Raw genomic sequence first — 21,570 nt, 5'->3', positions numbered from 1 at the left:
CTTCCGGAACTGTAAAAATCTGTTACTGAAATTCACCTTTGCAGCTGCTACAATGTTAGAAAATTCCTTGTAAATTTCCTGATGGCTTGTAGGATTGTCTGCAAATGTTGTAGAATTTTCTAAATGCTTTTTTAGAGGGGCGGGGCCCCAGACAAACTGAAGACGGGCGGGGGGCCCGCAGCTCAGCTGAGGGGGGCGTGGCAAGGTGCTTGGCCACAGCCTCCCAGGTCCAAACTGAAGACGGGCGGGGCCCCCGACAAACAGCTGAGCTGCCCCACAGCTCAGCTGAGAGGGGCGTGGCAAGGTGCTTGGCCACAGCCTCCTGGTCCAAACTGAAGACGGGCGGGCCTGACAAACAGCTAAGCTGCGCCATAGCTCAGCCCAGAGGGAGGGGCTTGCCCCAGGTGCAAGGAGAGGGAGGGCGCCAGCGCAGGCTTGGGGAGCATGGGCTTGGGGAGAAGGAGCACCGCCCTCACCACGGCACAGCCCTAGGCAGACGCGACGGATCCGTGCGTGCCCACAGAGGGCTCGGCGTGCCGGCTGCGGCACACGTGCCATAGGTTCGCCAACACGGCCCTAGAGGGTGGATATATCGGGACCAAGCCCAGCAGGAACTACTGGGCAACTTGCTACCATGCAATCCTCACAACTCACCCAGTTGCAGTGGTGACAATTAATTGTCACGCGGCTCGCCTGGGCCCAAAGGCAGTATCCACACAACTTGCAGAGTTAGGCTGGGCCCTGCATTGGCCACCACACAACTCACGTGAATTACTTACTATGTGACTTTCTGCAACTTGGCCAGGCTTTTCCTAGGGAAAGGGAAGGAGGGAAAGCTGAGAGCCAGTCTGGTGTAGTGCTAAGTCCTAAGACTAGGATCTGGAAGACCAAGGCTCAAGTCCCCACTTTGCAATGGAAGCTTGATGGGTTACCATGGGCCAGTCACACTCTCTTTCTCAACCTCACCTACCTCACAGGGCTGTTGTGAGGATAAAATAGAGAAGAAGAAAATAATGTAAGCTGCTGTGGGTCCCCATTGGGGAAGAGGGTGGGGTATAAATAAAGTTAAAAATAGAGCTGAAGAGTGGAGGGCAGAAAAAGAGATTGGTTGGTGAGTGGGAAGGGGAGAGACAAGCAGGGAAATTGGAGAGGATAATGTGTGTGTGTGTGTGTGTGTCAGGAGGAGAGAAATAGGAAAGGATATGGGAAAGGTAATACAGGGGACGATGAAGTGAGTTCCCTACTTGAGTAATATATTTTCTAGAAGCTCAGTCCTGGAGTTTTGAAAGGAATCATGCTTAAAAATCAGCAGCATGTTTCAAATGCCTGCTGTTAAGTGCTTATGAAATTCCTAGGAACTTTGCCAAGATGCAAGGTAAAAATCCTGGCAAAAATACAAATGTGTGCTGGTGCCCATATTGCATGTCTCTACAGATGTTGTAAAAAGGAAAAACACTTCCAGGTAGTCATTCTAGTCTGTACACAGGTTTCTGTGTAGATATTGTGGAGGTACGTAGCAGACAGTTTTCACTATTTGCATTTTTAAAAAGAACTACATTTTTAAAAAGAACTACAAGGACTTGGTAAACTGGAGGAAAAAAGAGGCCCTATATAAAAATTGGAGGAGCTTGATTACAGCTATAAACAACAATGATAATTTAACTTTCTGGCGGACTGTGTGTGAATTTGCATTTTTATAGGAAAAAGGATCTGGCAGAGAGAGAGCTGAAGCTTGCCTGCTCTCATATGGAACTTCTTTCCTAACTGGGAGAGAAGAACAGGGTAATGGTCCAGAGTGAATTTTTCAGCTGAAGTTAGTTGAAGGAGCTGAAGTTTTGCAAAGTGGTAAAAACCTGTAATGTGTCTGGGCTGCTTCTGAATTTGTTGTGTTTAGCTTCTGAGTTGCTGTTTGTTTGGAGGTTCGGGTAAAAGCAGCCTGCGTGTGTTTTTAAACTCTCTGTATTTTCTTTTGCTGCTTGTAACGGAATGGCAAAACTTCAGTTTTTAGGGAAACTGGTGATTTCCCCAGCGAGGAGTCTGTTTCTGCAGTGTTCAAAACTGCTCTGGGATCCTGAAGCCCATATTTGTCGCTCCTTGAAGTGCCTGTTTAGTGGGGAGGGGCATGAGGACTTACCTAGGCAATACTTGCTTTACACTTGAGTGTTCATGTGTAAACATTAACCAGCAAGAACTCCTATGCTGCCCGCTGCTCTGAACCAGCACTGGGTGTGCCAGCATTGAAAGAGAGAGTGGCAGAGACAGCTGGAGTTTGCAGTGTTCAGGTGGGTCAGTTTTGATTTCTTTCTGGTGGTGACTTTCAGATTTAGGTCCAAGGAATCCTTGGGATCCTAGATCAAAAGAGAAGGAACAAATGTGTATGTGTGAACTGTCTGCCTACTCAGGCTTCCTCACCCACATGCAGGTGCAGGAGAGAGAAAGAATTCCAGAGCATGTCCTCTGTACATGCACGTGAGTCCTCACAACCTGGGCAGTGCTCTTTTGTAAGCAGAATGTCTGTAAAGGGTCATGCAAAGGTGCTTTTATCAGTGTTAGGCATAGTACTCCTTCCCTGCAGTCTAGAACTGTGCTGCCATAAACTTGCCTGTTCCTTGCTGCAGGCAGAGCAAGATTCTTTAGTCATCTAGCCTTTCATGATGGCTGGAAGAGACCGAGGATGAGACTCCTGACCTTTCTTCTGGAATATGTACTTAGGCAATGGCCAGTCAGATAGATGGAGGCTCCAGTGTCTTGCAAGGGTCTCATTGAATGTGTGCCTGTGTATCATATGCCATATCATAAATTTATCTATGGAGATACAGTTGCCTTGTCTGGAGTGTTGATGGCCTAATTTTTTACCACTGAGCCTTTTTGCCACCTGGGATCATCCTAAAGTGGTCTCTTGGTGGGACTCTTCTTCGAGCTGCCTTTTTGCCCACAGCACGAGCCATTCTTCGTCAGTAGTGGATTCAGCCTACTGAAGTGCCCTCCCCAAGGAGGTGCATGAGCCCCTATGCTATCAGCGACTGTAAGAAATATAAGGCTGTTCTTTAAGGTGGCTGTTGTGCACAGTTCGTTTCATAAGCGTATTCTGAAGAAAACTTGCATAGATGTGTTTTTGTTTTCTTTTTCTCTGTTTAACTATCTGAAACTGCAGATCAGGTTTTTTGAAAGTTGCTCTGTATTGCATTGGTTGATGGAAAAGGCAGACTATAAATACAGTTAAAAGCTTTGTTATCTGGCACTTGATTATCCAGAATGGCCAGTTAGCCCGCATCACCCAGAGGGCATGCTTCTCCCACTCAGCCACCATACCTCAGGCACGCACCCACTTCTGCCACTCCAGTTGACGTGGTTGATGCCACTAGCTGTTGCTGGGCTTCTGACAGCCCACACTGTCATCCCTGGATGTCTCCTTCCCTTTCAGCTTCGTTTGAGTTACATGCCCCAGCTACCATACCTCTACATTTTTGCCGGGCACACACCCTCTCCAGCCAGCCATCTTGTTGCCTCTAGATATTTCTGGGTTTCTGACAGCCACTTCTGCTAGCAGGTGTCATCCTGAGGTGTAGGGTGGCTCAATGGCTTGGGCAGAAAGAGAAGGCCCCAGGGACTATTCCAGTAGCATTCTCAGTGGGGTGGGGCTTGGTTGCTGTGGATTCCTCTGGATAAGAGGTGCTTCTTGATTAACCAGAAAACCCCATTAACCAGGTGCTTTTGGATTAACCAGAAAATCCCTCCACGAGTGCCAGGTTACAGAGATTTTACTGTACTTTAATTTTTCTTGGAGGGGTCATTTGATAGCGTTGAATACTTGAAAGAGCAGTTAGTGCATTTACAGGTTAGAAATCACTGTGCTAGAGCCTTCTGGTATTAGGGCCTGTGTTCCCATCTCTGAATGGGTGACTATGTAGTTGACTTTCAAAGGACCAGTTGTTCTTGGTGAGTAGCAGATTACTCTGAAAGAAGTGTAAAATTAATTTACAATGCATTTGAAGTTGTGAGTAATGATCCAGACCTTCCCTTGATCTAATTGGCGTCAGAGTTTATTGGGGACAGGCCTTTGATGCTAGGATTCGTCACTGGAAAATGTGAAGTGAAATACTTGTGATTTATGGTATTCAGAACACTTGTAATCCTTAAAACTACTTTGTAAGGTAAAATGGTTTTAATTCCATACTCTGGGACTGAATCGGACAGGAAATTGCTTGCCTGTGGTCAAACCGCCTGTCACAACAGTAGCCGTGTTTGCCTCATTATTATATCTGCAGGGTGAATGGGTGGTCTAATTTAAATATTAAAAGTGCAGGCAGGAATGGGGTGTGTGTGACCATCTTATCTCATTTTCCTTCCCTGCAATATTTTGTCCCAACTGCTGTTTTCTACGGTGTTTCTCCCATGTTGGTGTGTGAGAAGGGGCTTCAGCTTCTCTTTTACCTTAGTGCTGTTCTCCCATATCCAAATGACCCAGGGAGCTCTTATTTGCCCCTTTGGGGAAAGCCTTAGTACCTGTGGTGCCCCTGACAAAGCAAATGGTGCCCTCCTGAGGCCATTTCAGGTTGGGAAAACAGTGTGGGGTGGGGAGCTGATACCCCTTATCCATTGTCTTGATCCACATTAGACTTGCATGTCTATGAGAACTGAGTTTCCAGTACACACCTGATGACAAGGACCTGGGGTAAAGTATAGCATGTTGCTAGCCCTTCAGTCAAGTCCTTCTCCTTTACCACCGGGTCTTGGCTCTGCTTTACATCAGTTTGCATATGCAAACTGGTTCAGCGGAAATCAGCATTTTTTAAAAGATACTCGTTTTGTGCAGGAGTAAAGCAAGAGAGCTTCTCTCTCTGTGTCAGGTTATTCCACCACTCAGGGCAAGGTTTCGATGCCAGGTCATTTTCCCAGCAAACAAAGTAGAAGAACCAGTTTTAGTGTTTCACTTGAGCTGGGTCTTGCAGCTGTTGGACCTCAGAATCTGTTTCAGAAGGTAATAGACTTTCCGATGCTAGTGGGGATAGTTTTCCTTCACGTATGCAGGCAGGTTGGAAAAGAGGTCTCCTGAGCGGTGTTTTCTGTAAGATGTGACATTTTGCTTCACATTCAAAAACAACAAACGTTGCCTTTCCTCCATCTACTTTAGAGTGGAACATTTCATGAAAGTTGGGGGAAAGGAGGTATTGTGTCCCCTCCAGGTGCCTGGAAATCTGCTCTGCTAAGTCGGGCCCTGCCCCTGCTGACCCAGGCTAGCCCAATCTCATCAGATCTGAGATCTTAGAATACCACCAAGGAAGTGGTTGCTATGCAGAGGCAACCACCTCTGTTTGTCTCTTGTTTTGAAAATCCTGTGAGGGATCTCCATAAGGCATCTGAGACTAGATGTCTTTTTACACATACAAGACTGGCCCCTAATTATCTGAAAGGAAGACTTAGGCCTTTTTGCAACATATGCTGTACAGAAAATGGAGTATGTGTGCCTTTATATGCAAGTTATAATTATGTACGTAATAAATGTTATACACAAAAGGTTTATTACTGTACATAATTATACTTTGTATTAAAAGGTAACCCCCCCCTTCACCGCTCATGTTGAAATAACGAAGTCTTTCAGATGAAGATGTTACTACTGAATAGTACCAGGGAGTTTGTCTTATATTCAAGGTTGTCTTCCTTGGGGATAAATATGGTTTTTGCAGAATGCCCATCCATCACCCTCAAATCGCATTTTAATCTTTGTGCACAGCGTAGCAGGTTTTTAGTGCTTTAAGGCACAGGCACCTCATATGGGAAATTGTGTCAGCGTAGCATCACTTTAAGTGGAGCTTCCTCACCTGTTGACATGGGAGAAGTTGTCAGTTAGGGAAACGAGATTGCCTTGCCTGAAAGATTAAATGTTGCTCCATGCAGTGAGTGATTTTCTGATTGTTGTTTGCTATGTTGAATCTGGAGGAAAGACAACTACACTGCTGAATTCAGCATGCTTAATAGTAACAGGTGGAAAACTGTTCACTAACCTGTTTGAACAAGGGTGCTACTGGTCAGTTTATGAAATCACCGTTCATGTAAAAAACTATCCATTTCAACTACCCTCATTATCATTGCTTAGCATTTTTCTGGTGCTAGGTAGTGTTAGTCTAGTGTAGTGTTCAGTCTTGGCCTTGTATCTGGGAAACCCACATTTAAATCTGTCATCTGCCCTGAAACTTAATCTACCTCATAAGGTGGCTGTAAGGGTACAGAGCTGCTCTTGAAGAAGGGTAAGATACAAATGTAATTTAAAAATAATAATTTAGAAAATGGCAGCTCATGAGTGGAACTACTAGGCGGGACTAAAACAGACGTCCGTACAAGGTTTCCCCCCTCGTATTCTAAATGCAGAAAACTTCCATTCCAAACAACTTCAAGAATAAAGCTCTTGACACTGGTGTACAGCAATGAAGCAGGGTTTGGGTAGCCCAGTTCACTCACTAGTTATTTCATTGCCTTCAATATATGGCAGCTTATTCCTGTAGTGGTTTATACAAACTTCAACTGGGTTGCATGGTGGGTTTTTTGCAGGCTTAATTGGCAGGTATTATGAGGGAAAGCTTGGAATGTCCTTCACAAGCAGTGAACCTAGTATTGACTTCAGACTGTAAAAGTGTCTGCATGGGAGTACCATCTGTTTAGTTTCTTAACTGTAAAAGGTTTATTTTTCTTCTGTATTCTTTAGGTTAGCTTGATAAAGTTGTGCAGGGTATTCAGAACAGGAGTCAGGCTGTCTGCCTTCTGTAGAAGCCTTAGGACAGTGGAGATGGGAAAGAAGAATACTGGGGAAAGGGGTGCATGCACACCTCATCAATTTTTCTAAGTCAAGATGTTCTGCATTACGTATTATCCAGTTTGATCTTTGCTATGCACAGTGTCTCTTTAAAACAAACAAACCCCTGAGATCAATTATATGTGAGACTGAAAGCTCTATGTCCAGAGCACCAAGGTACTTTCTCTTCTAAACTAGTGTGGTGTGGTGCCACTGTGTGTTAGTGAGGTGGTGTAGTTAAGAGCTGCAGACTCTAATCTGGAGAACCGGATTTGATTCCCCAGTCCTCCACATGAAGCCTGCTGGGTGACCTTGGGCCAGTCACAGTCCTCTCAGAACTCTGTCAGCCCCACCTACCTCACAAGGTGCCTGTTGTGGGGAGAGAAATGGGAATGTAATTATAAGCCGCTTTGAGACTCCTTAAAGGTCAAGAAAAGCAGGGTATAAAAACCTACTCCTTCCTTCCTTTTTAAATAACCGTTGCAGGAGGTCACTATACAGATGATGTCTGTGGTACAGGGAGAAGGTTAATTATTGTGCCCGGTGCAGTTTTCTGAACCTGTAGTTGGGAATGTAGTGTAAATCTTTTTCTACAACTGGAGAATATGCAGCTTTAGAAGGCTACTGTTCTAGTATGAATACCCTATATAAAGAATTGTATTCTCTCTCTCTCTTCCCCCCCCCCCCCCAGATACTGGTGCATTTCAGGATGGAGCCCTCCCCTTTTAATAGAAGGCAATGGACTTCACATTCTCTGAGGATCACCGCGAAAGAGTTGTCCCTGGTCAACAAGAACAAGTCATCTGCTCTTGCAGAGAGGTTCTCGAGGTAAGTACTGTAACAGTCCTCTCCTAAGAATGAGCTGTGTGCTCATTCTGCTACTAACGAACTACTAACAGCTGGCCATTCTCCAACAGTGTCCTACCACGCAAAAGGCACATGCAGTTTTCCCACATTCCCTTCCATCACTGCAGCAGCTCCCTCTGACTGCTGGAAAGGTCCCTCATAGGGTTGCAGGATACTTGCATAGGAACATCCGTGAGGGATGGTAGGCTGGAGAGAGGAGGGGCAAGGGGATTAAATTGTACCCTCCTCTTAGCAGCATCAGGAAGGAGGAGCAATTTAAATTCATCCATCTCACTTCAGCCCCCGCCCCCCATACTCTAGGGCTGATCCCTCTAGGGAGTCAGAAAGAGCCGCAGCAATGCAGAGGAAGGTAGGAAAACCATACCTTCCACACACAGAGTGGTAGGATTCTGCCCAATATAGTGGAAGTCCTGTCCCCTGTGTCCTGCCACAAGTGCAAGGAAACTAGAGTGGCAAGGACCACCGTTAGGGTTGCCAACCTCCGGGTGGTGGCTGGAGATCTCACACTACTACAACTGATCTCCAAACAAAAGATCAGTTCACCTAGAGAGAATGGCCGCTTTGGAAGTTGGACTCTATGGCATTAGACCCCATTGTAGTACCTTCCTTCCCATCCCCAAACCTCGCCCTCCTCAGGCTCCACCACCAAATTCTCCAAGTATTTCCCATCCTGGAGCTGGCAACATTAACCACACTGTGTATTTGAGGCAGAGGCCCCAGAGAAGAAAGCTACTGAAGCAGACTACCCAACACTACAATTTGTTATATGGGAGAGGGAACCAAGCAACTGTAACACAGGTTTTGTGCTGAGAACAGGCTGAACATTCCACCTTCTGGAATGTTGTGCACAAGCAGGGTTGTGGAGTTAATTTAAGTAATAGTGTGTAACTTCCCTACAGTGGTGCTTCACAACCTTGGAGTTGCACTTTAAGTAAGAGATTTGTTGTGTTCCTTTTCACCGGAGAGGGCAAAGAACTTGGCGAACTTTGCCATGTTTTTGTTGAACTAGGAAAACAAACTAAATGGTAACCAAGGGAAGAAGCAGCCGTCGTTTGCCAAAAGTCTGTATTTTGAGTGTTCTTTCAGGAAATGCTTTGACTGGATTCCTGTGAGAGATATAAGCTAAGAGAAAGAATAGAACCGAAGGGAATTGTCTGTTTGCAATAGGCAGTCTTAGCTGGTACTAATATGGCAGTTCCTTCTCAGCTGGCTGAAAGTGGAACTGCCCTATGTGGAGACTTTCAATATGGGGCAAGAGAGGCTGTTTCTGTGAATTTTTTTTTAAGGTTTATTTTTATAATTAAGGGGATACAGAAGGGAAAAGAAGGGAAGGGTAAACCGTTTGATATACAAAAACAATATAGCAGATTCAATAGAAAAATAAACTTAGTTGAATACAATACCATATAACAAGCATGAATATTAATCAAGTAAAATAAAATATATCTAAACATGTGATTGATTTGATTGATTTTTATATTTTTACAATCAGATTATCTACCATTACATAATAAAAGTGTATTATACCTTTTGAAAACCCAGGAGTTGCATGACGAATGGTTGGAACATAATGGATAAAACATTGCCTATTACTCATTCTAGTACTATTCGGTATATATCAATCATTTGATTAACTGGAAGTCATGTAAATGTAAAATGTTCTGCCTAATCCAAATTGTTCTGTAAATTCGTTATGATTGGGGTTCAGCATAAAAGTCATTTTGGCCATACTGGCGTAGTCTAGCAGTTTTTCTTTCCAGTCTTCTATTTCGGGTATTTGCATTTGCTTCCAGGTTCTTGCCAGAACCACTCTGGCTGCCGTTGTCGTTTACTTAAAAACATCATGAAATCTCGAAGGCAAATTTGATGGGACCATACTGAGCAGGAAAGATTTAGGGTCTAGTGTTATCTTCGTTTTTGTTATTGTCTGTAATTCTCGTTAAATCTTTTTCCAGAACGTTTGTAGTTTAGAACAAGTCCACCAAACATGAAAGTCAGAACCATCCGTTTCTTGACATTTCCAACAAGTGCCTTTCTTTCCGGAGGAAGTCATCTGTGAAATCATATTTGGGGTCATGCACCATCTGTAGAATGTTTTATACCAATTTTCTTTCACTTCTTAGCACACAGTATATTTCAATTCAGACATAGAGTTTTCCCCATGATTCCATTGTAACCATTTCACCAAAGTTTTGCATCCACTTGATCATATTGATTTTCACTTGTTCTTCTGTGTCATATTTCAAGAGGAGTTTGTAGATTTTTCCTAATTAGTGAACATCTTTCTTGGTTATTGTCAATTCGAATTCAGTCAATTCTCAAAATGGGCAAGGATGTAGACAGCCTTTTTGTAGATTGGACCTCAGTTGAAGGTAAGTCAGCCAGTTTAGCGTTTGGAATTTTTCTTGAAGTTTAGTTAAACTTTTGATTTCTCCTGTAGGCTCTACCATGTCACTGTACGTGAAATGAACAGCCGTTTTCAGTTTAACATTATCGTGATAGGCTTCGATCGGAGACATTATGGATAGTGGAGGGGGACTGACTCTTTTTTTATACCTTTTCCAAGCTTTTAGTATCGCCATCTTAATATCACAGTCTTCTGATGCTTTACCGGTTTGAGTTGTTGTTGAGGAGTCCCACAAAGCTTTATGGAATCCTTGCCCAAAATCCGCTCGTTCTAAAGTGACGTGTCTACTTTTAGGATGTTTAATCCATTCTGTAATCCAAGTTAAACAAGCAGCGTGATAATATAGTTTAAGATTGGGTAGTGCTAATCCTCTTTTCTTTTCGTCTTGCAAGACTTTAAATCTGATTCTTGGCTTTTTCGCATTCCACACGAAACGATTGATTTGTTTTTGCCAATTTTCTATTATTCTGTCTGATAAATAAATCGGGAGAAACTGAAATAAAAAATTTAATCTTGGAAGCACATTCATCTTTATCACAGATATCCTTCCCAGCCAGGAAATATTCATTTTGGACCATGAGCTTAAGTCTCTTTTCTATTTCTCCCCAGATTTTCAAATAGTTTAGTTTTAGAAGTGTCTTGTTTTGTGATGATATGTTGACACCCAGATATTTAACTGACTCCTTCATTATTTGACATCCGGTAATTTCTTTAATATGGTTGTCTTCGTTGTTTGTAGTATTAAAAGTCAGAATTTTTGCCTTTACTTTGTTCAATTTATAACCGGAGTACTTTGCAAATTCCATAATGTGACGATGAACAAACGGGAGAGTTTGTTTTGGGTTTTGACATATTAACACAACATCATCTGCGTAACGTTTAATTTTATGTTCTTCATTATGTTCTTCATTTATGTTCTTCATTTCCTGTAAGACCTTTAATGTTTGGATCATTTCTTATATAGTTCGCGAGAACCTCCATAGACAAATCAAAAAGAAGTGGAGAAAGTGGACATCCTTGTCTGGTGCCTTTAGTGATATTCTGTTGATAGACAACCATTAATTAGAAGATGTGCCTTTTGAGCCGAATATATTATATTGAATACCTTAAGAAGCGTGTCTCCACAATCCATTTGTTGAAGTGTTTTTAGGATGAAAAGCCAGGAGACATTGTCAAAGGCTTTTTCTGCATCTAAGAAAATCATAGCTGTCTTTAATGATTTTGACTTAATATGTTTGATTGCACTGAGGACCAATCGTATGTTATCTCTCATAAGTCTCTTTGGAATAAACCCGGTTTGATCTAGGTGCACCAACTTGCTGATGTGTTTTTGAAGTCTTTTGGTGATTATAGAGACAAACAATTTATAGTCAATGTTCAGCAAAGAGATTGGTCTGTATGCCTGAGGAAGATAGGGATCGGTGCCTTCCTTTGGTATCAAAGATATATGTGCATCTTGCCAGGATGGTGGAATCTTTCCATGTTCAATTACCTCATTATACAGAGATAGTAAGACAGGAGTTAGTTGTTGTTAAAAAAGCTTGTAAAATTTTGGAGTAATCCCGTCCAGACCTGGTGCTTTGTCTGGTTTCAAATTATTTATGGCATCAGCAATTTCTTGTGTTGTCAACTTCTGATTGAGACTCTCTTGCTCCTCTGGTGATAGCTTGGGTAATTTTGCATCTAAAAAATAACTTGATAGCCCCTGTTCTTGCAAATCGTCCTTTGCATATAGTTTCTTGTAATAATCAACAAATATTTTTTTCAATTTCTTCCTGTTTATTATAAGTTATGCCATTGACTTTTGCTCCAGTTATCTTTCTTTTCTTCTCTTGTTGTCGGAGTTAATTGGCTAGAAATCGGCCAGGTTTATTCGCTCTTTCAAAAAATCTTTGCTTGGCACATTTGACTTTTATTTTAATTTCTTCTGTCTATCACTTCAATCTGATGTTTGGTCAGCTTGATGTCACGAAGAATGGTTTTATCTGGTTTAATTTGAATTTTTTTTCCTAGTAATCCTAGTTGTTCTAGGAGATCTTTAAGTTTCTTTGTCTTTTCTGATTTTGGCATTTAAAGCTATCATTTTTCCTCGAATAAAAGCTTTACTGGCATCCCAAACAACAAAGTCAGACATATCTGGGGTCTTATTTAAGGCGAAGAACTCTATTACATCACGTTTAAATTGTTCAAGTATCTGCTTTCTCCGTAATATTTGGTCGTTTAGCCGCCATCTCCTAATTCCTGACCTTCCTCGTAGCAAAGTCAATTCAAGTGGATTGTGATCTGACAGTTTTCTAGGGACAATCTGTATCGAGTCTACACTTGTTATCATTGATCTGGAAATCCAGCACATAACAATCCTGGAAAGTGATCCATGACGGTTTGAATAAAATGTATAATCTTTCGTTCTTGGATTTTTCGTTCTCCATGCATCAGTTAAGTTGAACCCCTTCATGAATTTAAAAACATTTTTCGGTAGTTTTCCAGATGTGCTGTTATGGGATTTGTCAATCATTGGATTTGTAACCGCATTGAAATCTCCTATGAGTATAATTTCTCCTTGATGACAGTCTGCGAGATTCTTAAACAGTGTTTCATAGAAATTTTCTTTTGCTGCGTTTGGGGCATACATATGTGCTAATGTAAAACAAATTCCATCTGAACCATGAACAATTAAAATTTGGTATCGTCCTTCTGGGTCTGCAAGATGACTCTTAACAGTTAGAATATTCTCATTAATATAGGTGACCAGACCTCTCTTCTTCACTTGGGCCGATGCAGAGTAAGGAGTCCCAAGATGGTTAGTCTGAAGGATTTTTTCATGTTCTTTCTTAATATGTGTTTCTTGAAGACAAACGATATCCTTCTTTTGCTTTTTTAAACTGTGAAAAACTCTCTTCCTTTTATTAGAGGAGTTAAGACCACTGATATTCAATGATACAATTTGTAAGTGGCCCATGATAAGTTGAAAATCAAATCTACAATGCTGCTGCTTGGTCTAATTTGTCTCCTTCAGGAGTTTTTTTATGTTTCTGTAATTCTCGTTTTTCAAGTGGTTGTTTTTTATCTTTCTGACTCAACTGAGAGCTATGTGAACTTGTTTCAGGGGTATCTTCCGAGTTCTTAGAGGGAAAGTCTCCTGGTGTTTTTAGTTCCTCGAGCAATTCTTCAGCTTGAAGTTGGTTGTGAACTATTATTTTTCCTTATGGCAACGAAATTTCTAAAGAGTATGGAATGAGCTAGCAAAACTTGATTTGTCTCTTTATCAGTTCTTGTTTTAAATCGTTGTACTCTTTCTTTTTGGCTAGGACACTTCCCGGAAGATCAGATAGAATCTGTATTGAGTTTCCTTCCCAAACCAAGGGATCGTCTCCTTGTGTCCTAAGCAGCAGATCTCTGGTTCTTTTGTGGACAAATCTCACCAGTATGTCCCTGGGTTTGTTGTATTTGCTGGCATAGGCAGAGTTTATTCTGTAACAGTATTCCAACAGAGTATCGTCTTCGTCAAATTCGTAGTTTTCATGAAGTAATGTCCTAATATCTGACTCTAAGCTGGTTTTCCCAAATCGTTCAGGAATGCCACGAAATTTGATATTTTTGTCTCTGAATTTCACTTCATGTGCATCAGATTTAACTGACAGGTCTTGAATTGTTTTAGATTGGTCTCGCAGCTCTGTAGTATGTTGGTTGACTGATGTCTCTATGACTTCTTGTTTCTGTTTGACTTTGATTATTTCTTGAGAGTTGAATTTGAGCTTTTCTTCGACCTTTGCGATGCTTTGAAGTACTTTCTGCTCAGTCTTGATACTTGATAGGAAAACCTCTTTACAGAAGTCAATTCATCTCTTGAGTACGTAAAAAAAAGTCCTGACTTTCTTTAGCCATAACCGGGCTTTCTTTCGATGGCTGCTCTGATGTAGATTTGAATTTCGCGACATCAACCTCTTGCTCTTCTTCAGAGTCCTCAAAGTCTTCTAAGGTTACCTTCTTTCGTTGTTTTCCTTTCAGTTTCTGAGATTGCCGGTGTGCAAAACTGGTAAATCTTTTCCTCATGCTAGTTAAAACCCTGAAAGAATGTTAATTCAGGTCTCACACACTTGGAAGTATTGTCCTCCTCACCCTCCCCAAGCCACACAGTATAATAACAAATTTATAAAAAGATACGTCAGATAAGATCACTTATTATTTAAATGATAAAATCAATAATCTAAATAGGTCCAATTAATAATTCAGTTAATATAATCAGTTGATGTACCTTAAAAACTGAAATTAATTACAATCTTTGTTTATCAGTTAATCAATGATATTAAAATATTCTAATAATGACTATTAAAAGGAGTTTAGTTCACCGGTATAATTAATTCAGTTAAAATTTGATCAAAAATTCATTGATTGCCGCTGTTACAAATTCTATAGTTCGTAGTTAAAAAAATTTTGTAGCAGTGATAAAAGTCTTCTTCAATTAATTTCTTGTGGTAGCAGACAGGGACATCAATTTTAGTGTGGCAATAGGGGGGTGATGGAAGTTGAAAAAAAACACAAATGCAATTAATCCAAAAGCCACTGGAGGGCAGCAAAGCGTTTGTAAGGCTTTCTCAGTATGAAGAAATGAAAGTAACTCTGAAGCAATTCGGCTCTATTTTGTTGAGCTCTGTTCAAAATCTGTACTGTTTGTTGGCAAAACAGAAAATAAAAAGAAGTAAAAAGGGGCGCGGAGCTAAATCCAGTAACAAAGCGAAGGACGTCGGGGGGGGGTAGACAAAACAGGAACAAGAAGCTCTGGGTCTGAGGAATATTCTAGCCAGAGATCTTCAGGTGTCCTGCACAGCCGCGTTGTATCCGTTTGTCCGGTACCGCCACCACCGCCGCCATTCAGGCTCCTGTGGCCCGCTCTGCTCCTGTAAGTCCGCCCGCTCCCGGACAGGCTGGCAGTTCAGGGCAGCCGTGCAGAAACCACAATAGATGCCATGCCGCACAGGTGGTTTAGTTAGAGATCTCTGCCGCCCCAGCCTAGGAAGTTCAGCCTCGGATCGTTAAGAAGGACGATTCCCCCCCCACTCTCCTCTAACTCTGCTCGTTCTGCCATCTTCGGTGACACGCAGCCCCTTCTGAAGCACATTTGGCTGTTAAATTGCTTGTTTGGTAAGTTCTAACTTTGTTTCGACTTATGAGTTGTTTTTGTCAGTTATTTAAAAGTTTTTAAAAAGCGGAAGTGGGGGGGGAAGGAAAGTTGAGACGGAGGGCCGCCATGGTCTCAGTAGACTCACCCCCAGCTGCTTCCTTCATCAACAGACGCTGTAAAATGGCGTTTTGCTGGTAGTCGGACCCCAGAAAAAGTACGGGTGGGGGGCTTTATGGAGAAGTTCTCCTATTTGGCCCACTCCCCCCAAGCCTGGGGGGGTCTCCACGGAAGCGGTTGGGAACCCGCGAAAGAGATCGCGTCTGGCAAGCTCGGTTCTCTGCCGGAAGTCTGTGATTTTTTTTTTTTTAAACACCTTAAGGCTTCAGGGAAATGACCAGTTCAAAGGCCTAGTGTAAAAGTGCTCTTGCAAACGGTATTACTTCTGTGTAACTTAGTCCCTGAAAAATAAAACCTGCTACACTGTAGTTCAGTATGCATTCGGGAGATGTACAGAGAATCATGTGCTGATCATGGGTGGGATTTTTTTGTAATTTTGTTTAAAGGATGCCAGAAAAGCTGACTGGTAGTCTATTGGCCTCATTTTAGGAAGCACTTTCTAAAAGAAGGCTGAAAGAGCTCTAGTCAGCTTTCATTCAGGGTTCTCAGGGAAACAACATGGAACTTGATAACTGCTTTTCTATATTTGGAACAGAAGATGGGCCTGTGAGTTTGTTGATATTGATTCAAAAGTTATGGGGGAAAGAATGCATACTCAGTATGACTGTCCTTGATCCAGGTTTTTATGGTAATGTAAAAGTCTAGATTTGTTTTTATCACAATTAACTTTAGGATTGTGGATGTGTCAACCTTTAATTAAAGTTCTCTGTAAGCAAATGCTCCCTTGAATTTCTGCAAATCCCTGAAATGCTTGCTTGAAACTATTGTAGGCTGAATTTCCACTCTAAGCCATTAATACTGCTTCTAGGGTTGCCTGCTCTGGCTTGGGAAATTTCTGGAGATTTAGCCTAGGGAGGTCAGACTTTGGGGAAGGGAAGGAGCTCATCAAGGATGTGATTCCATGCAGTTTACCTTCTGAAGCAGCCATTTCCTCCAGGGGAACTGATCTCTGTCTGGAGATCAGTTGTAATTCTGGGAGAACTCCCACCTGAAGGATTGGAGCCATAGCTGCAGTGCCAGCATTATTCTAATGACTCCAGTCCTTACTGTGGTGTTTCTGTTCATCTGATATTCTAAGCTAATGCTGTACTCATTTAAAATACAGATGAAACACTGATGATCACTTGAAATTGTATGTGTAGTCAGAAGGCTACTGTGATACATTATCAGGATTGTTTGGGAAAGGATGTTGATTGCTGTTTTGAACTAATGTTGCTTGGTGCGTTGAGGACTGTTCCTTCATTGGGTCCATCTTGGCCTTTAACTCAATGAGTTAGCTTAAGCAAGTCTCTGTTGCACCCTTGGCCCATTCCATCTTAATATAGGATAACAGTGGTCTGCCTGGCTTGGCCTGCTCTGAAGGTTTATTTGTAAGGATTTCTGAGAAATGAGCCAATTTGTTGAAATGTGCTATAAACACACAAAAGGCCATAAGCCTATATCATGTGGGTTTTAAGGTTGTTATAGAATCCTTCGATTACATATTGCTCTCCAGCAGATGCATTGCTTAACACCTCTTTCACAATACTGTGAAAATTATCTTCTCTCATCAGTTCCTTATCATTGGTGGCCTGAGGGGAAACTATTAGTATTAAAAGAATTTTGGCACAACAAGCCTCAGTTATGCATTGTACCCTGTGACTTTTCTTTTTGCGAAGCTTGTTGTATAGTCCCCCCTCCCAAATGAAACGAGAGGCTTGCTACATGTTATAATCTGTAATGTGTAGTGGCTGGATTATTCCAGCCTGGCGACTGGGACAGGAACTCATTTCTCAAATGTGCTGACCCCAGATGGTGCAGACTCCTGATTCAGATTGGGACCTTGGTGCACAAGAAGGCGTTTCAGCCCCTCGCCCCCCAATGCCATTTTCCTGACCTGAAAAACCAAGAGGTGGTATCTGCCCCACTGGGAGGCTGCATGTATATTGATGGACTACATTCTTATCCCTCCACATGAGGCAAATAACACCCCTTGGCCATTTTGGACTGGGGAAACAGTGCAGAGAGATAAACTGAAGCCCCGTCTCCATCTGTAGTCCTGATCCAAAGGGACCTATGCACTTGGGAAATGAGTTCCCTTGCACCTGATATCTGGTCATCTCAGTCCAAGTCAGTTTGGGGAAAACCAGACACTACACATTACAAATTGTTATTTGACACTACGCCATGGCATGTGTAATTGGAATAGATACATCGTCTTCCCCTGTCTGTCCCAAATCCCTTCCTTATGTTCAGCTGTACGTTGTAAGCTCTTCAGGGCAGGGAATTGTTGCCTTCTATAAAGTGCTGTGCCCTGACCTGGATGGCCCAGGCTAGCCTGATCTTGTCAGATCTCAGAAGCTAAGCAGGGTCAGCCCTGGTTAGTATTTGGATGGGAGACCACCAAGGAATACCAGGGTTGCTATACAGAGGAACTCACTGGCAAACCATCTCTGTTAGTCTCTTGCCTTGAAAACCCCATAAGGGTTTGCCATAAGTCGGCTGCGACTTGACGGCACTTTACACACACACATAAAGTGCTGTGAACAGCGATGACACGATATGAATGCCAACTTACTTCACTTCATAGGCGCAGCCTTTTCTCCCAGCTTCTCACAGTTTCGCCTGATAGGATTCCTCTTATTGCTGAGCATATAGCACTCAATTTATTTTGCCACTGGACCTTCAGTCTTGGTATGGCTTGTTTTCTAGTCATGAACTTAGTCATTGTTCAAAGAGCAAGAACAGTGGGAAGGTAGAGTGCTGAGCTCTATCCAGGTGGATGTATTCAAATCTATACTCAGCTATGTAATTTACTTGGGCAGTGTTACGGTGAGCGAGTGTGGTTGGCATGACATGATTTGCTACATCCATGTCAGGCTCCCTAATGTTCTTGGATGAGACAAGATGCCAAATAAAAATGGGAGGTGCCGGCTGTTATTTATTTATTTAGCTATTGGATGTTGTGGACCAAGGTACGATCTGAAATTTGTTTCTCAAATAGTAATTATGATGACATGGACTCTATATTCATTCAAACAGTACAATGTTGTATGCAGACTCCTGGTGCTATGGGCCGCAAGTGAATGCTTGAAGGCACAGGATGCATCAACCTTGCTGAAGCTAAGCAGCCCAGGGTCTGGTCAGTGTCTGGCTGGGGGACCTCCTGGGACCCTTCTATATGCTACCCCAGGTTCCATGATGGAGGAATGGCAGGTTACACATCCGTAATATTAACAAACATTTCTAAAATTAGTGACTAGAGTTGGAGAGACCTGGCTGTAAATCCATACTTGACCCAGAAATTCAGGAGGTGATCTAGGATCAATTGCCCTCTTTCAGCCTAACATACCTCACAGGGTTCTTAAGATAAAATGGAGGCCCGGAGGACCCTGTCTACCACACTTGAGTTCATTGCAGGAAGACTGAGATGTATAGGATATAAGAAACAGAGTGTAGCCGAATAAGAGAAATGTATATTCCCTTCAATTCAAGTTTGTTATTACAGCAATGGTATTTATCCCCCTCTTTTTTGTGTGTGATGAGGATGTAGCCCGATGTCCGAACACATATCCTAGTGATGTGGGTTATCCATGAACAGAAAGCCTAGGTAGGTGCCAGATGGTGGAATAAATTTAGGAGGAGGGCCTGACTTAAAGATCTACATAATGAAAGAACGATTAGTAGTAGAATACATAGGTGGAGGCTGCTGAAGATATAAGTATGTTATGCAAAGGAAAGTATCTGATAGATGTTAGTCTATGGGTGTGGCAACTAGGCATATTCAAGAGCCGTTTACTTTGATGTTTCCTCAGGACTGTTAATATTTCACTAACTGGCTTAAATTTATAAGCACAGCAATCAAATAACGTTGTGAGTAGAGGGTGTCTTAACAATTCAGTCAGATGACAGAAGGGGCTTAGTCTTCTAAACTAGTTACTCGTCCCTTAATTGACTGTAAATAACTTTTAAAATAACCTGATGGGTGACTCTTGTGTTTTGCCTCCCCCCCACCTCGTCTCCCAAACAGCCTTGTTGATCATTCTCAACATCTAATTTCTTGAAAGACTTGTAATCTTTTTTTGGTACCTCAATCTGAAAAATCTGAGATTCAGAAATCATTTTTGATTTGTTTTTGCTCTTCCCAAAGGTATCAAAAGGCAGCTGAGGAAGCAACTGCAGAGAAAAAAAGAAGTGTAAGTATTTTAAGATTTCTTTTTAATATATAAAGTTCTCAGTTTCTGTATCTCCCAGTGTTTTCTCTCTGGTTGTCTGTCTCTTCATCTGGTGTTGACTGGGAAATTTTCCTCTTATGCTTTTGTTTGCCTTCTTGTCCAGATCTAGCTCTGACCCACTTTCTAGTCCCTCCAGGGGTTGACAGAAGCACAAGGAAGTCAAGTGACTTTCGTGAGGTCATGCACTGAGTCACTGTATTGGCTTCTCAGAAACTAAAATGCTCCTGCCTTTCAATTCCTCTGTCCTAACCTGAAAACATGAATAGCTCTCTCTGTCTCCAAAGTAAAGATAGCTGTTAGATTCTGGGCCTCTCGTTCATTCGTTCCAAAGCTTTGAAGATTAAACAGATGCTGTTGACAAATCTTACTTGTTGCCTGCACTGTTCAATATTAAGTACCTCTCTGTTTAAAAAAAATGCATCCTGAAGTACACTTTGGGAAGCAGGCCTCAAATTGGTTCCTTTTCTCAGCACCCAGGCTGTGTGCGTATCAGATGTATACCTCTGCTTCCCCAAAGAATCTTTGGACCATACCAAATCATGCACTGCCCATTGGCACAGAGACACTTCTTCGTAAAGTGCTGTAATATCTTGTCCAGGCCAAGCCTTTGTCTTCATGTAAGGCAGTTGTGATCTTTGATCATTCACCTCAATAGTTTACAATGTAGTTGCAAAGACTTGCTGTACCAATTTGTCAATCCAAGGAGCCCTACTCCTAATAAACAGAATCCTCTTCAAGGGACGCAGGAGCTTTATTGTCTTGAAAATGGATGACAAATTCACAATTTCATTTATTTTGTAAACCTCAGATTAACAACCTACATGTTGTCAGTTTGTTAAACAAGATTTAAAATGATGGTTCCCTTTATAAAATTTCAGAACTGAAAAGACAAGCAGCTCCTGAGCCACTACAATATCCTGCGGCTTTAGTACATGTACTGAGGGTGAAAAATGATTTGGCCTTTACAGAGGGTGGGTGGAATGGTTGCATCGTGGTCGGCAACACACTTGGGCTTAAAAAGTTCTTGCAACACCTACTGTGGTATGCCAATGTTGCCACATCCTGGCTGTGGTGATCCTGATATATGGCAGAAAACTTTTGATGCTGTTTAGCATTTGAAATCCCACACTTGAGCACTTTGCCTGAAAAGTAAGTTTTGGGTTAGTCACAATGCTAGGGAACTTTTGAAGGGGGACAGTCTACTAGTAGAATGTGTGGTTTAGGGGCATGCAAGGCTTGTTCAAGGATGCACACGTCCAGTTCCTTCTCATAGGATGACCTCAGTACAACAAACATGAAAGTACCTTAACCCAAGACAAAAACTTTGGGTTGGACCCTATGCTAGAGGATCTCTTTGAGGACAGTTTCCAGCCGGTCCAAGTAATTTTTTTGTGGAGCAGAAGCATGCAAAGTGCAGTTTCTTATTCTAATTGTTTCTGTACCTCTGTAGAATAAGGAATCAATTTCCTACTTGTCTCGCAGATAGGGAACCATTCTTATTCCATTACTGCAATTGCCACAAACACATCCCTAACTTTGGCCAGATTTTAGTTGAGTGTGCTTGGAATGAGTTGCTCCACTGGAGTAGTAAGACTGCCTCCCCTTTTTCTTTATTTTATTTAAACAATTTATATACTGCTTCTCTTCTTTGTTTTGTTCTGTTCAAACAAGTTTGGGGTGGAATCTGTCTTGCTTTTTTGATTGCTTTCAAACTTGGTTCTTTTAAGAAGCATTGTTTGTTTCTGAATCACTGGGCGCATAAATGGTGAATGTGGAGTTCTGAGTCTGGTACGGATGGATGATGGTAGCAAAAGTGTCCAGTTCACACATGATGAGTTAGCAGCGTGGCCATTCTTTTGGGTATCAAAATTTAAATGGTAAATGTGAGTGTGGGGCAGGTGATCTTTCAGCAGGGGCAACAGGAAAGGGTTACCAGCTGGGCACTTAGTCATTGCACTGATGGACAGCTGAAGCACAGGATGTGACCCATGGT

At 42.1% G+C, this 21,570-nt stretch overlaps 1 protein-coding gene across 1 annotated transcript in view; it reads left to right on the top strand.

The window, feature by feature from the left end:
* The window catches only part of LIMA1 (LIM domain and actin binding 1), a 91,298-nt gene that overhangs the window by 11,282 nt on the left and 58,446 nt on the right, over nt 1–21,570 (top strand). The window contains exons 2-3 of the mRNA XM_056853896.1: nt 7,482–7,618; nt 19,493–19,538. Coding sequence (XP_056709874.1) covers nt 7,482–7,618; nt 19,493–19,538 — 183 coding nt within the window. The remainder of the gene's footprint in view (nt 1–7,481; nt 7,619–19,492; nt 19,539–21,570) is intronic.

Source organism: Euleptes europaea, chromosome 1, assembly GCF_029931775.1.
Source record: "Euleptes europaea isolate rEulEur1 chromosome 1, rEulEur1.hap1, whole genome shotgun sequence".
In the NCBI taxonomy this organism is placed as follows: Eukaryota; Metazoa; Chordata; class Lepidosauria; order Squamata; family Sphaerodactylidae; genus Euleptes; species Euleptes europaea.
The sequence above is the reverse complement of the archived record's forward strand: the minus strand, read 5'-3'. Positions and strand labels throughout refer to the sequence as shown.